At 42.0% G+C, this 16579-nt stretch overlaps 1 protein-coding gene across 2 annotated transcripts in view; it reads right to left on the reverse strand.

Annotated features, from left to right (window-relative positions):
- PDCD1LG2 (programmed cell death 1 ligand 2) overlaps window positions 1–16579 on the reverse strand; it is a 54602-nt gene that overhangs the window by 26560 nt on the left and 11463 nt on the right. For both annotated transcript variants that reach the window (XM_032866495.1, XM_032866494.1), the window contains exon 3: window positions 5644–5949. In XM_032866495.1, coding sequence (XP_032722386.1) covers window positions 5644–5949 — 306 coding nt within the window. The remainder of the gene's footprint in view (window positions 1–5643; window positions 5950–16579) is intronic.

The raw sequence follows: 16579 nt of genomic DNA on the forward strand, positions 1-16579 counted from the left end.
TTACTAAGTCAATGTATGAGCTACATAGTAGTTAAGAATGTGGTTAGATTAGGCTTGAGCCAAGGGCTGGTTACATGACATTTAAAGCCCTCAAGTTTCTCCTTTTATAACCAGGTATCATAATACCTATCCTTAACAGAGGTGTTAGGGTGATTGAAAGAGCTAGGTGCCTAGAGCATAGTAAAAATTCAATTAATATTAGCATATGATCCTTTGGGTATTTGAAGGTAAGTGGCAAGATTCCATATAGTCTTTCCCTTCTGGGTAAAACATGCCTATTTTCTTCAACCATATCTCACAGGACAGTTTTTAGACCCAGTTCCACATACCAGTCTTTGGATTCACTTTGTTTGCCAATGTAACATGATCTGTATTCCAGATTTTACCTAAGCAGTATGAAGTGCAGGATGACTAATTACTTCCACTTGTTGAGCACATTTTAGGCCCACATAGGGTTTTCATGCAGCCTAAAGTCATAAATGTTATTAAATGAATGATCCAGGTGCAGCTTTGTTGGCTATAACAACTCTGTGGGCACCTGCAGACTGTCTCCTGGTTGACTCAAAAGCATCCATCACCCTTTGTCAGCCTTGAGTCAACACCTAGCAGCTATTGAGTGTGTTACAGTTCTGGTCAACTACACCACCATTCATCTCACATTTTACCAGTTTACGCACAAGATGTGTGCTGTGTGGATCCTGGGCCTGTCTGCCCTCAGATCCATCCCGCAAGTGTTCTGCTCTGCTCTGCACTGTGTGAAGGCCGACTCCTGCAGGCCGTGTCTCCCAGGCTCCTGACAGCCCACAGGAGGCACAGTGGAGGGCAAGTCTGGAGGGCAAACAGGAGGGAGAAGTTACGGTGTTTCCCCCCAATGCCCTATGCTCCACGAGCCTCTCCAGCAGCCCCCACAGCTTCCTTCCTCCTGCTGCCGCTGGATGGGCCTGCTGTGGTTCTAGTATCTGCTCCGTGACTCTGGCCGCTGAGCTCCATCAGCCCTGCCCTCTTCCTCTCCCTCCCCCTCCAGTCCAGTGCAGGCAGCAGCTTCTCCTTATTGCTAATTGCTGATTTGCCTCCCTGTTCCCCCTGATTAGTTACTCTGTTCTAGTAAAAGAATTTCTGTTTTCAAATTTAAATTTCTGCCGGTTTGAATGGTTTCTGTCTCCCTGGTCGTCTTTGACTGAAGGATCCCTACGCGACTGGCCACTCTGGCATCTCTGGAATAAAGATAAGCAGCAGGTGGTATTATCTGCTCTATCATTGTAAGATTGTAATGAAGGTGAAAAAACGTAGTTTCATACGCCTTGGTCTTACAGAATGTAGGCAGGTTTCTAGGAATCGCTGAGGGAAATCTTTTAGGCTTGCTCCCAATTCCTCGGTCAGATGACCTCGGAAGGAACCTCGGGTTACACAGCTTGTACTCCCCAGGAGCTTTTGCCCACTGCGGAATTCAGAACGTAATTGTCCCAAACTCCAGCTTTCCTTATTACCCTTCTGTTTCCCCAAAGGAGGAAAGGGAGAGACTTAGCCCCATCACTAAGTGCTTTAAGCCAATGCTTTCTCTAGGTCCAGAGGCCAACTGTCCCTTATCCTTTCAAGGCTGCCCTGCTTCCCTTGGGCTGTTTCCTCTCCAGGTCCTTTGTCATCCCCTCCTCCGGGTAGAGGCCATGGTGAGAGAAAATGGAAGCCTTGTTGCCTCCTTCCTCTGCTCGCTCAAGTCAAACTCCCATCTAGCCTGGGCCTTTTTGTGGGTTTGAAAGACTTCTGTGAGCCTCAGTCCACTCTGGGGGTTGGCGCTCTCCCATCCCCCTCCTCATTTCCTACTAGGGCTTTGGGGGCCGGTTTGGCCCTTCTGTTCCCAGGACTTCTGTGTCTGTCTGGGATCCTTGGCTCAGGCCAGTTCTCAGCCTGCGGGCTCAGTCCCTGGGCTCTCTGGCCTCTTCTCTTCAGCCTCACTCCCTACCCTCTTTCAGACAGGTTCCTCGTTACAGCTGCCTGTCAGAACCCTGTGATCCTGTGTCTTTTAGACTCTCTAGCCCTTCTACCTAGTACTGTTTTTCCTGTGCTTTTAAAAAAGTAGTTCTCTTTTCACTATATTTAATATCAACTACTGCCCAGATATCAAAGTAGGTGCTATAAACCTGTTTTCAAGTTGATGCCATAGATCAGGCATTTTAAGGAAAAAGCACATACTTCTTCCTGTCCTGTTTTATTGAAGCAGATCCTAACTGAGGCACCGGGTCTCCCCTGATCAGGATAGGATACTCTCAGGTGATGGTCTTCAACTTTTCCTGTTTTTGCTTGCATTCCTCTTAAAGGCTGTGACACAGTATGCACCATCTCACACATTTATTAGGTAGGTTCTTAAAATCTTTTCTAAGTGTGTGTACTGGAAAAATATATAATGTTTATCATTTTATAAACATTATATATTTTAAGTAAAACAATGATTTCCCTCTTACATATGTACCTAATGCTGTCTAGATATCAAAGGAGGTATCTTTTATACACCGCCCCCATCCTTGGAAAAATACATATACAAATTCTCCTGTAGGCACCTGGGTGGCTCAGTGGGCTGGGGCCTCTGCCTTCAGCTCCGGTCGCAATCCCAGCGTCCTGGAATCGAGCCCCACATCAGGCTCTCTGCTCAGCGGGGAGCCTGCTTCCTCCTCTCTCTCTGCCTGTCTCTCTGCCTACTTGTGATCTCTGTCAAATAAATTAAAAAAAAAAAAAAGAAAAAAATTTCTCCTGTAGGGGCACCTGGGAGGCTCAATCGGCTAAGCATCAGCTTCAGCTCAGGTCATGATCTCAGGGTCCTGGGATTGAGTCCCAAATTAGGCTCCCTCCTCAGCAGGGAGTCTGCTTCTCCCTCTCTCTCTCCCTGCGTGTTTTCTCCCTCTCTCAAATAAATAAATAAAATCTTTTTAAAAATTCTCCTGTAATGGTCAGAGCTTTAAACTATCTCTTTTTCACACTGTTTCATTCCATGACCTTCAGCTCCCATTCCACTTTTTCTATAGGGTTCTATCCAATCTCAACATGTTGTATTGGGGATCCTTATATTTCTGTGCAACAACGAAATAGGTATAGCTATTGAGATTAATTTTTTGCTTGTGATCACAAGGCTTCAAGTGTTCAGTTTCCTTCTGCACTGAAATCTAATTTCTATTATCAGAACACCTAAAATCAAAAAGTAAAATATTATGAATATTGATAATGTGATTAAAAGATAAGCGTTTTCCTTCTCCTAATGTCCTCCATGGGTGTGATGCATAAACAATGAATCTTGGAACACTGAAAAAAAAAGATAAAGGTTTTCTGGAAATGTATCCCTTAAGGGGACGGGTGGGGCTCTCTTTTTCAATTTGTTCATGTATCCAAGGATGCATATGGTTGTTGGAATGAGGCAAGACTAGCCTCAGCTCTATTTCAATTTTTCCATTTTTATGACAAGAAAGGCTAAGGAAACTTGCTCATACGAACAAGTAAGTGGTTGTGGGAGGAGTTTTGTTATAGAGATGTCATTTCATGCTCAAAAGCCTTATGATTTATACGGCAAAAACAAAAACAAAAACAAAAAACAACAACCCCTACTTCATTTTTTAGCATCAGCCCTTAACTATATTAGGGCCTCCTCCAGCTTTGCTGAAAACAGAATTTGGCATCACCTGTTCTGCAGAAGGATTTGTTAGTCATTAGTTTGGTAAGGTATCAATATTTCTGATTAGTCTTTTGTTTAGCAAGGTAGAGTTTTTCTACACCCCGAGGCAACACACCACATTGGTGAGAAGTACACTTCTTATGAAATGGAAGAAGCCAATGATAAAAGAGGAAGTGTTTTAGGGGAACCCCAAGAGACTTGCCTGGAAGCCTAATTCTCAGGCACACTCAGTTTGGGGAAAGAATACGTAGGGAAGAGGAAGAATTAGAAACTCATTTCCTAAAATTGCCCGGGCCCCTGCAAACCCTCAGAAAATCTTGTGATCCCCATATACCATCGTTTGAAGAGCAGCAAGGATTTAAACAATAAATAATTAAGATTTAAGGAATACACTGGTCTGCAACTGAGCCATCTCTGCTCTAGGTGATGAAGCTGGCAGCGTGGCATCCCAGGAAGGAGGGGCAGCCCTCAGCTGGAGAGGAGTTGAAGGACTGGCCCCAGGTTGCCCAGAGACCCTACAATGCATTATAGCATTCAAGCAGAGGTTAACAAACACGGAGGCAGTACACTAGCAGTGCAGACACTGAATTCATTACAGGATCGTGAGAATGTAGAGACTGCTTTCCTCCCATTAATTGAAATCAGACAAACTTCAAAGTTCTGGAGTTCATCCCGGTTGTGGGTACAGGAAATGCAATTAAGAGAGAAGGCAGTTACATCCAGGCTAATGACTCTCCTCATGACTTACTGAGAGCTGAAGGGAGAGGAGGTCTTTGGACCAGCTCTCCAGACACTCAACACATGTCAAGAACCATGCTCACTTCTTTAGGTTCAGTATCTTTTTAAATTTGTACAGTAATCCTCTGTGGGAGGTACTACTATGGTATCCTTTTACAAATAAGAAAAATCTGTGATTGTAAAGGTGAAATAACCTGCCCAAGATCACAGGTGAAAACATTTACCCTCATGTCTAATCCTCCCAGTTTATCCTTCCTTGTACCAGATCATGAGGTCACAACATTGCTACCAAGGTCCATGGTCTTTAGGGTCCGAAGTCTATGGACTTTCCAGAAGACGGTACAGATCCTCTGAGGCTTACTGGGTGGGACTGGGAGGGGACAGAGAAAACCCAGATAAGTCAGTGTGGGCTGAAAGACACAAGCTAGGAACAGAACCAAGTCTGTTCTTTTGTATTTGTTAGAAGGCTTTCCCAAAATGGCCTTTTCCAAAGTAAACACGAACTTGAAGATTTCTTCAGACTTAGGTTCTTGGCTTGTGTTGTGGTGAGGAGAGCCCTCAGTCTAGAGGAACTGGGACGGCATTGGACCTGACTGGGTTCCCCAAGCCCAGCACCCTTCGCTTCTTGGACTTTGGCCGCTTCATTTGCAATACGTGAAGCTTGGACTAGAGCAGTGTTCTCCAAACTTTTGGGACCGCGTCCCACAGTGAGAAAAAATATTTTACATCATAATCCAACACACACGCACACACACACCCCATCTCTGAAACAAGAGTTCCACGAAACGACGTTCAGCCCTATTATGTGATGCCTTCTGATCTATTCATTTTATTTGGAGAAAGACACCCACCTGGTTGCTACTCACTAAACCCATGCTTTATTCCATGAATGGCCAGCAAACCATGGTTTGAAAAACTCTGGACTAGAGGAGTAAGTTTCTCTTAAAGAGGAGCTTAATGATCAAGCCAGTGTTGTTCCTTGGGGGAACTGTGAGCAGGCAAAGCTTATCTTTGGCACCCTCCCGGCTTTCAGGGACCCCTTTCCTGCCTTCCCTCTAGACCCACATCACTCCTGCAGCTCCTACCCTGACGTACCCTCACCTCAGCTACCTTATACTCAGATGTTAGGAAAATATTTCTGGGCAGGTGCTTCTGTTTTCTCTGATAGCCCCGTCTCTGTGCAACCATCCTCCTGGTTTTTGCTTGTGCAGATGCCTCCACAGATTCCCGCCCTGGAAACTACTCACCTTTGACTTTCAGAGTCAGGTACTTGTAGTCCCAGGCAAGGCCGTAGATGATGAGGCAGCGGTACTGGCCCGCGTCCGTCAGCTGCACTCGAGGGATGTGGAATGAGGCCTTCCCCAGGGGCAGCTGCTCTTCCAGCAAGCTGGCTCTTTCACTCTGCAAGGATGTATAGTTTTCCATCTTCTGCAAACTGGCCTTTAAGTTTTTGAGTTCCACATGACCTCCAGTGTCAAAGTGACACTCCAGGGTCACATTGCTCCCATAGTCTACTGTGTACAGTTCCTTAGGGGCCGTCACTGTAAATAAAGCTGAACAAAAAACAAGGCGTTCTCCCATTGTTTGCCTTCACATCTCAGTTCTGTACAGAGTGGGAGTTGAGGAGGCCCATCCCACCCCCGTGGTCCGGGAGACACCTGTCACGAACTGGGCTGTCCTTCAGGCTCCTTTCTCTCCTGTGCCCTGTCCTGTCTGGGCAAGAGTGGAACTCTTGATCCACTGTTTTGAGCTACTTCGCTCCTCTCAACACGCCCCACCTGTGTGGCTGATTATTGTCTTCTCGCCTCTCACCCAGGCTCATTTTCTCTGTATGGATCAGATTATATCAACCCTGCCAAAGACGACCTCCTCTCGTGACTGGGAGTAATAATAATTATCATCTGTTGAGTTCTTACTAGGGGTTAGTCCTCTGCCAACACACAATCTCATTGAGTTTCCCCAGAAAGCCAGCAAGGTAGAGCCATCCTCTTGTTAGAAAATGAAACTGAGGGGCACCTGGGTGGCTCAGTGGGTTAAAGCCTCTGCCTTCAGCCCAGATCATGATCTCAAGGTCCTGGGATAGAGCCCTGCATTGGGCTCTCTGCTCAGCGGGGAGCCTACTTCCTCCTCTCTGTCTCTCTCTGCCTGCCTCTCTGTCTACTTGTGATCTGTCTGTCAAATAAATAAATAAAAACCTTAAAAAAAAAAAGAAAATGAAACTGAGGCACAGGAAAGTAGCCTGGATCTAGACCCAGGTGTGCCCTTAACCACCGTGTCACATCAGCCCACTGGACAAAGTTCTTCTTTTTTGTCAGTAAGGAGAAAGGAAGAATAGAACTAATATTTAGTGTATACCTACTATGCACCAGGCACCATGCTAGGCCTCTATAACTACATCATTTAATCCCGAAAATACAACCATGAAATATGTATTATTATTACTGTTTTACAGTTGAGGAAACTGGCTCAAAGAGGTTCACGCCAGGACATACAGTTAGTGAAGTTAAAATTTGGAGCCAGTTAGATGTTTCGCTAAAATTCTATAGTTACTGCAACAGTATTTCCCAAAATATGAGGCAAATACGAAGCATGCAAAATAATTTTATTTAAGGTAGAATTAAGGGCTAAAGGGAACTGAATTATTCAGAGAGGAATTTATTTCCTCTTTAATCCTGTTTCAACCCTTCAAGTAACATATAATTTGCAACTAGATTCTCACACCTCCAATAATGGCTATTTCTCCTTTTAATAAAAGAGAAAGTTCCCAGGCAGATGCTGTAGGTATCGGGGTAGAATTTAGTAACACTGCTTTCATCACATTTATTTTTGCTTATATCCTCTGTTTACCAGTAACAGTGATCCTTGTTTTCCATTGTTCTCAAAGAATAAAAGCTGAGTTGATTTTAAGGAATTCTATAAAAACAACGGCATGAAGAGTGGTAAAGCAAAGTAAAACTAATGAAGGTAGTGTATGCATGAAGACACTGTGGGAAACTGCACAAGGTTATGTCACCTCCATCATTAGTGAATGGATATTCATTATACAGAGGTGTGGCAAGATCTTAAAGTAATTTCTGAACGATGACAAAAGACTAGATCAAATTATATTTAGGACAGCTTGCTTCATTCATTCATGTAATTAGTCAAGACATCCATTCAACAAATATTTGTGGCTTCTAAGCATATGCTATTCAAGGAGATTTTACTATTACAAAAAGTGGTACAGTAAGAGCCTGGGGTCTAGTGACAGAGCGACTGGGGTGAGATTATGAGCTCTTTGATCTTGAATATGTCATTTAGCTCTGTGAGTCTCTGCCTCTTTATAAATGTGCGAGATTAATATCTGCATCTAAGTACTGTGGTGAATGTTAGACAAAATGGCACATATGCAGTGCCTTATTTGGGCAGGGGATAGGCAGTCAGCAAACACTGGTTCCTGTCTTTTGTACCCTGTTAAAATTCTTAGGAAAGTGGTAATCTGTATATGCAACATAGGGCTGTAAGGACCTATTTAGCCAGGGAGACTTGGCTAAAAGCCATTTTGTTGTTTGTGCAGTAAAACTTAAACTGACCCTGACCCCTCCCCCGAGAGGAACTTACTTAGAAGCAAGTCTGGGGAACCAGTAAAATATGGTCAGCTAGCTCCTAATAACAGAGCCCAGAATACAAGGCCAGGTCGGCCAGTTCTTGATAACAGAGCCCAGAATACAAGGACGAGTCCAGCCAGGTGGAGACATCCAATCAGTAAGAAACACACATACTTTTCCCCTAACCACCAAAGAATGTAAACCTCACAGTTTGGGCGCCGACCTTGAGCACTAATTCTGACCAGAGTAATAGGTTGAGTCAAACAGCTACTATAGGGTAAATTGTAATTCAATTGGCCACCTGCGTGTGACCTAACATGACTACAATCTCATTGGCCACCTATGTGTGGCCAGACTTTTGCTCTATAAAAGGTAGTCTGTAAGATGGGGAGGGGTCGCCCTCTTTGGAGGTGGCCCTGACCGGTCAGTCAGTCAATTCTTGAGCCTGTGAGCTGGGGGTGGTGGCTCTCTTCAGAGACGGCCCTGGCCAGTCAGTCTGACTTCTAATGCTTGGCATAGAATAGAGCTTTGCATAACTTTCACCTTGTCTCAGTCCCGTTCCTCTGACCAATCAGTCTGACTTCTAACACTTATCATAAAATAAAGCTTTAAATAACTTTCACTTTGTCTCAGTCTCGTTTCGTTTAATAATGGACCTAACAAGGGCCATTCTTTTTTTTTTTTTTCTTAAGGAATTTATTTATTTGACAGAGACAGATCACAAGTAGGCAGAGAGGCAGGCAGAGAGAGGGGGAAGCAGGCTCCCTGCTGAGCAGAGAGTCTGATGTGGGCCTCGATCCCAAGACCCTGAGATCAGGACTTGAGCTGAAGGCAGAGGATTAACCCCCTGAGTTACCCAGGCACCCCGAGGGCCATTCTTTATTAACTGTGATATTTTATTAACCAGGACAGCCCATTCCCTGACCATCCTGGGCAATTGATTTTTTCTTGAAAGATTTTATTTATTTATTTGAAAGAGCACAGTTTGAGGGGGAGGGGCAGAAGGAGAGGGAGACGTCACATTGCAGGGCTCCATCCCAGGACCCTGGGATAACGACCTGAGCCAAAGGCAGACGCTTAACTGACTAAGCCACCCAGGAACCTCCTGGGCAATAGATTTTAAAGTACTAGTAAATTCTGGGTTTCCTGTTGCTTAAATGGTTCACATTGCAATTCTCTTCTGACATGAGTCTCTCCTCCTACAATCCTGCAAGACTTTGAAGGTAGTGACCAGGCTGAGTTTGTTTTGGTATCTTCAGCGCCTAGCACACAGTACCTTCCACTTAAGGGTTTGGCAAATGGCAGCAAGAGGGAGAAGTAAGAGAGGATGAGCCTGACCATACTCACTTCTGTCTTCCTCTCATCAAACTGCAACTTGCCCATGTGGCACAAGCTGGCTGGCATTCTTAAGCATCACACAGCACACTTGGTAGTTACGCCCAAACTTGAGCTTTCTCAAGAACAAGTGGGTGAGTTTACATTTTGCCTGCAAGTCCTGTTTTCACCACGACTAAAACATTAACATGCCTTTCTGACAGATTTGCAGTACAGGAAAGAATTCACATCTGCCAGCAGGCTGGGGCTGGGGCAGGTCTAGAACATGAGTGCTTCTCGGTCAAACACTACTGATCACGCCCGCATTTGCCTGGACAGGTTGAGAAGACTGTGAAATGACACATGTGAATAGAGAGTCGTGCTTCGGAATTTCCTGCATGATTCCATTCATGAAATCCACTCGTAATAACTCTCACTCTGGGTCTCTCTAAAAGGACCTCTTAAGGGTAGATCCCTTTCTGATGGGGGTCACCTCCAAACATTGAGTTATTAAGTCCTCTTTTAACCAAAACAGAGCTACCTGCTACCAAATCCACTCTAGCCCGAAGAGGAATATTTACTTACTCATTCATCTAATACATAAGCAACCATCTTCTGTGTGCCAGGTTCAGGAATTCACTTTTTTTTTTTTTTTAACACATGATACAGCAGGAAGCAGGGAAGATAAATGGGATTTGCAAGTAAATTCAGTTGCTAAGTCTGATATATAAGTGTAAGAGGACCTTGGGTGTTGCCTCTATTGAATTTATTTAGCAAATTTATCTACCGCACTTAGGCTTTCTTCTCATGAGAGAGAGAAAATGTAACTTCCTCTGGAACTCCCCATAGCAGACAGCAGAACTCCCCTCTTTACACTCTGGGCCTTTGACAAAAGTCCATTTTCTGCTTGCTTCTTTTCTCCTCTGCTTTGTGCAGTGTGTAGGGGTTGTAGGTATAAAGCATGTTACCTCTTAGGCAGGTGATATTTTTCAGCTAATGTTCATAAGAGGAAAGAGTAATTAGCAAACCTGAATCAAATATCTGAGTAGCTCAGAAAACTAGAGGACTAATTGTTATTTGGTGTAATTTTTCTCAATTAAATCTTCCAAGATGTGCAAGCTGAGAGCTTGATTACCCCATAAAAACGAGGAATTCAGGAAATGCAATATGCTTTTAAGATCCTAAATTATTCTTACTTGATGTAAATTACAGAGGCAATAAAATTACAGTTGCAAACAACTGCATGAAGACATGTTTCTCAAGCCTGGATGCACATCACAGTCACTAAGCAGGGTGCCTCAACTGTGGCCATTATTGGAATCACTCGGGAGGCTTTTTAAAAAAATACCAGGCCCCACGTTGGATTCTTTAAATATAAATTTTAATCCTTTTGTGAGGCCAGCATCCATTTTTTTTTAATATTTTATTTATTCATTTGACAGACAGAGATCACAAGTAGGCAGAGAAGCAGGCAGAGAGAGGAGGAAGCAGGCTCCCTGCTGAACAGAGAGCCCAATGTGGCGCTCGATCCCAGGACCCTGGGATCATGACCTGAGCCGAAGGCAGAGGCTTTAACCCACTGAGCCACCCAGGTGCCCCAGCATCCATTTTTTTTTTAAAAAGATTTCCTTGGAAGCTTCTAATATGCAGAGTATTCGGAAGCATTGGTTAGATAAGCAAAATACCTGCACAGGCAAATATCTTTTATGATCCTGCCTCAGCTTCACCTGAAAGCAATCAAGGGATTTCCAATCTCAGGCCCGGCCTTAGGCCTAGAGAAGCAGACTCCACCTTTTAACAAAGCGGAGGTGGTTCATGTGGACGTCACTGTCTGAGAAGCATTCTTTTAACATGAGCCTGCACTTGGGCTCTCACTGGGAAGCAGAGTAAAACCTCAACATTTATTCAACACAGTGAGGCAGACACTGGGCTAATCTTTACTTCATCATCTCCTTTGATGTTCCCCAAACTCTGCAAGGCAGGAGTTATCATGCCTATCTCATGGAGGGTGAAACTTAGGCTTACAGAAGTGATTCAACTTGGCCAAGGTCAAGAGTGGTAGCTCATGGAGTTGTGTGTTGTGTGCTCTCTGTGTCTTGAAAGCCCATACTAAAAACTCTACACATACGACAATGTATCCACTGGCGTGTATACATTACATCCATGAAGGAGATAGATATACTTTTCAACTTTATGGTAAGGAAAATATAATTTGGTTTGTGTGGGCATGTGCGTGTGTGTGTGTGTGTGCGTGTGCGTGTGTGTGTGTGTGTGTGTGTGTATTTCTGGGTTCTTTATTCCATTTGATTGAGCTATATGTCTGTTTTTATGCCAATACCATGTTGTTTTGATGACTGTACTTTTGTAATACAGCTTGAAATTAGAGGTTATTATATTAAGCTTCAACCTAGCATTGAACTCCTGAAGTTATGAGACAAAGGAGAACATTGGAAAGTTTCTGGAACTACAAGATTAAGCAGACAAAAGCAAAACAAAGCAGGTTTTCCCATTCATTTTGGCTCCCTGAGTAAATTAAAGGGTAACACATTTGGCCAGGGCATGAAAAATTCATACATGCATTTTCTTTAAGCAAATGAAAGCAGCTGGCTTCAGGAATGCTGGAGCCTTTCTGAAAGTTCTTAGGGAAATTGTCTTTTATTTGCAATCAGGAATCTATAGGAGTCAGCACCTGTCACATCTCCAGAAACACAAAACAAATCATTTGCATTACCTCCCAAGATAGCTTCCCCTTCAAGCTAATTTTATACTTTTTTTTTCCATTTAATAACAGAAGTTGAAGTTTTTTCAGACTCTGTACTTAATGAACTTGAAAGGTGGGGTCTGCTTGACACCACAGCCTTGAGAAAGCTCTAGTTGTTAGTTTAGGATAGAAGCCTGCTCTGGGCTCCTGACTCATCTACTCCTCTTTGTAGGAATACTGCATGGGGACATGTCATCTCTTAGAAATCCTTTCTGCAGCCTGATAGTTCTGCTTTGTATACCTCAGGGATCTGAAGAAGTAGTTTCAGAGCCTGAAGATAGGTTAAGTGGAGTGACCCAAGGTGTGATCCCCACCCCAGAGTGACCTCAAGTGTCACCATGGTCATGTGACCCTCTGGCTTTTATCCCTCCCTGGAGGATGAAGGAAGAAGGAAAAATATGAATAAAAGGAATAATAATTGGAGCTACTTTTCCTCCAAGGCATGACAAAATACAGAAATGAATATTTCCCCTTAACCGTGTCTGGGTTACAAGATGACCTTAGGTTTTGAAATAAAAACATAAGAAAAAAAGAATTACAACATTACAGAAATCAGAAGAGTGTGCTATGAGGGAAAACGTACACGCAAAGAACAGAATGCAGAATGGAGTCCAGAAATAGACCCACGCAAATATGACCAATTGATGTTTGGCAAATTCAATAAAGAAAGGATAGTCTTTTCAACAAAAGAGGCTGAAGAAACTGGACATCCACACATGGAAAAGAAAAAGAATTACCTTCAACCCATACTTTATATCTTCTGTGACAAGTAACTCAAGATGGATCATAACCCTAAATGTAAAATGTACACCTATAAAGTGTTTAGAAGAAAACATAGGAGAAAATCTTTGAGATTTTCTTTGAGAACTCTCTGAAGAGTTCTCAGACATGATGCCAGAAGCATAGTCTGTGTAAGAAACAAAGATAAGCTGGATTCCACCAAACTTAAAATCTTTGCTGTGTAAAAGACACTGTTAAGAGAATGAAAAGATGAGCCGCAGACTGAGAGAAAATACTTGCATCTCACACATCTGTTAAAGGACTTGCTTCTGGATTATACAACGAACTCTAAAACTAAGTAAGAAAATGAATAAACCAATTAAAAATGGTCAAATAGTTTGAATACAAACTTCACCAAAGAAGGCATATGGATATGTCCGTGTGAAAATATGCTTATCTTCACTACATACTAGGAAAATGCAAATTAAGCCACAAAGAGATACTTCAAGACACCTATTAAAATGACTTTATAAAACACAAAAATGTCAATACCAAGGGCTCCCAGGAATGCAACAACTGGAGTGCTTGTACTTTGCTGCTGGGAGAGCAAAGAAGTCCAGCTACTATGGAGAGGTTTGCTGGTTTCTTATAAAATTAAGTATATACTTACCACATGACCCAGCGATCCTACTCCCAAGTATTTACCCAAGCGAAATGAAAACATATTTTCTAACCAAAATCTGTACATTAGCGCTTACAGTAACTTGATTCATAATTGCCCAAAACAGGAAACAACCCAAAAGTCCCTCAGCTGGGGAATGAATAAGCAAAATTTGGTCTATATAAGGGAATACTACTCAGCAACAGAAAGGAATGAGCTCCTGATATTATAAAAATATGGGTAAATCTCAGTTGCCTTATGATGGGGTGCATGGGTGGCTCAGTCGGAGTATCTGCCTTCAGCTCAGGTCATGATCCCAGGTCCTGGGATTGAGTCCCACATCAGGTTCCTTGCTCACTGGGGAGCCTGCTCCTCCCTCTCCCTCTGCCTGGGGCTTCCTGCTTGTGCTTTCTCTCTCTCTCTAATGAATGAATGAATGAATGAATGAATAAAATCTTCAATTGCTTTATGCTAAGTGAAAGAAGCCAGAAAAAACACGTCTCTAGGTATGTAGCAGATAATCCCATTTATGTGATTATCTGGAAAATTTAAAACTATAGGACAGAGAATAGATCAGTGGGTACCTCGCTTTAAGAGTTGGGGAGTGTTTTGTGTTTGTTTGCTTGGCAAGTGGTGGAATTGTTCTGGATCTTGACTGTGGCGTTGTTTATATGATCACGTGTTTGCCAAAAACTCGTAGATGTTTCTATTAAAAAGACTAAATGTTGCTCTATGTCAATTTGAAAATAAATAAATGTTTAAACAATGAAATGAAAATGTATTCTGCCAATTTTCCTCTTCAAACTTTAAGCTGTTCGATAGACAACAGAACAGAGCACCCATAGACAGGCAAGTAAGGAAAGGGTTCATGATGAATGTTTTATGTGGGTCATACTCAGAGTCAGCCTTCATCACAGTCTTTAGGAAACACATTTTTTTCAAGCATTAATCTAGCAAGAAATGATTTTTTTTAAATAACTGTAATTTCTCTCAATAAAGGACTGGTTAAATAAATTACAGCATGTCCAATGAAATATATAGATTCACTTTAAAATGAGCGATATCTGTATTTGCTGATTCAGAAACAATAAAGAACATATTTTGCTGAGTGCTTACTAATATTTCTTTTAATAATATTTAGGAAATTTTTTTAATGGAGAAAAGTGTAGACAGTAGAGTGTTATGGGGTGGAGGTTATATAGGACTGGGGCAGGGGAATGTTTTCAGGGAAGGCTGGTACAGGTCTACCACTTGACATGGGTGACTGGTTACAAGCATTCACCTTATGGCAACATGATGGTTTACACTTGTTTCATGTGGTTTTCTCTGCCTGTGGCATCTTTTACAACATAAAAGTTTAAATAAAAAAAAAATTTTAAAGGATACCAAATCAAAGAAAATGAACTCCTGCGAATCCATTACCTACCCCAAGAACCAGAACATTAATAATGACATACATCTACTTCCTCCACCAAAGGTAATCAGCATCCTGAATATTGTGTTTATTAATCTTTGGCTTATTTTCTAGCTCTATCATATATATATATACACACACACACACACACACACATATATATACTGCTTATATCATATCATTATGATATGCATATCACATGCATTATACACATATATTATACATATATATAGATATATTGCAATATATATAGCTATAGGTATGTATTGTTTATAAAAAGGACATTGTACTATATGTTGTATTCCGTGTTTGATTTTTTTTGTATTTTTTAATCAATATTATGATACTAAGACTCTTAAATGTAGTTGCATATTTTTGCAATTAATTTATTTGAACGCTGTATATTTTTCCATTCTGTTCATATACCACAATTTATGCATTATCCTGTTGATCAATGTGGATTTGGTTGTTTTGGGCTTCTTTTTTGGAAGGATTAACAATGCTATTATAAGCATTCTTTTTAAAATTTAAAAATAGAAATTTACATAGAGAAGGTAATAAAGAATTATACTGATTCAGTCCATATTATCTTTTTTTCTTTCTCAAAGAGAGGGAGTTTAGGGGTGAGCAAGTTTAGGGGTGAACAAGCGCAGTGAGGGGGAGGAGGCCATCAGGGTGGCCACCCTGAGAACTGCGGCTGTCCTCAGACACCTGATGCTATAGCCTGATGCCTTCAAATGCTTTTGAAAATAATTCTTATATCTTAAAATTTTATTTTTATCATACAAGTATAATTTTTGTATATTTCTTTTAATAGACAAGTAAGGGCATAATACTTCTTTTAATACACAAATAAATGTGTATTTCTTGTTTTTTAAAAAAAACAGAACACCTGGGAAACATACTAGTTAAGATTGTCCTTCTTGGGGAGCCTGAGTGGCTCAGTTGTTAAGCGTCTCCTTCGGCTCAGGTCATGACCTCAGGGTCCTGGAATCGAGCCCCATGCGGAGCTCCCTGCTCAGCGGGAAGCCTGCTTCTCCCTCTCCCACTCCCGCTGCTGTGTTCCCTCTCTTGCTCTCTCTCTCTCTAATAAATAAATAAAATCTTAAAAAAAAAAAGATTGTCCTTCTTAATCCTCATCCTGGACTGCTCCCCTTCCCCAGAAATAAACGTTCTTATCCATCCTCAGACCCTTTTGTTACATTTTGCCGCTCAGGTAGCCTCTATGAGAAACCTTGGAAGTTAAAACTCCTTAATTAGGGAGATGGGAAATGATCAGACTTACAAAAACCAAAAATACCCCTGAGGAGAAAGCAGTCCAATTTAGACAGGTAATTAATATTTGTTTGAACGGATATCATCTGCATAATGTACAGTGGAAAGCAGAGAAGAATTCTAAATTTGAGGAGAAAGCAAGATACAACTTGTTTATACTTTCCTTTTGGTTAATTCTCTCTTTTTTAAAAGATATCATTTATTTATTTGACAGAGAGGGAGAAACCGCTCGATCTCAGGACCCTGGGATCATGACCTGAGCTGAAGGCAGACACTTAACTACTGAGCCACTCGGGCACCTCATCTTTTGGTTAATTCTTCAGCAAACTCCATCATACATACTTTTTGGTTTTGTGAACATCCAGTATCAACATTGAATATATGTCTATAGTCAAACTTAATTCCAAAATCCCATTCCAAAGCGGGAAGATTAGGGGCTGACTGCCATGCT

Source organism: Lontra canadensis, unplaced genomic scaffold (assembly GCF_010015895.1).
Source record: "Lontra canadensis isolate GAN:19392208 unplaced genomic scaffold, GSC_riverotter_1.0 scaffold31, whole genome shotgun sequence".
In the NCBI taxonomy this organism is placed as follows: domain Eukaryota; kingdom Metazoa; phylum Chordata; class Mammalia; order Carnivora; family Mustelidae; genus Lontra; species Lontra canadensis.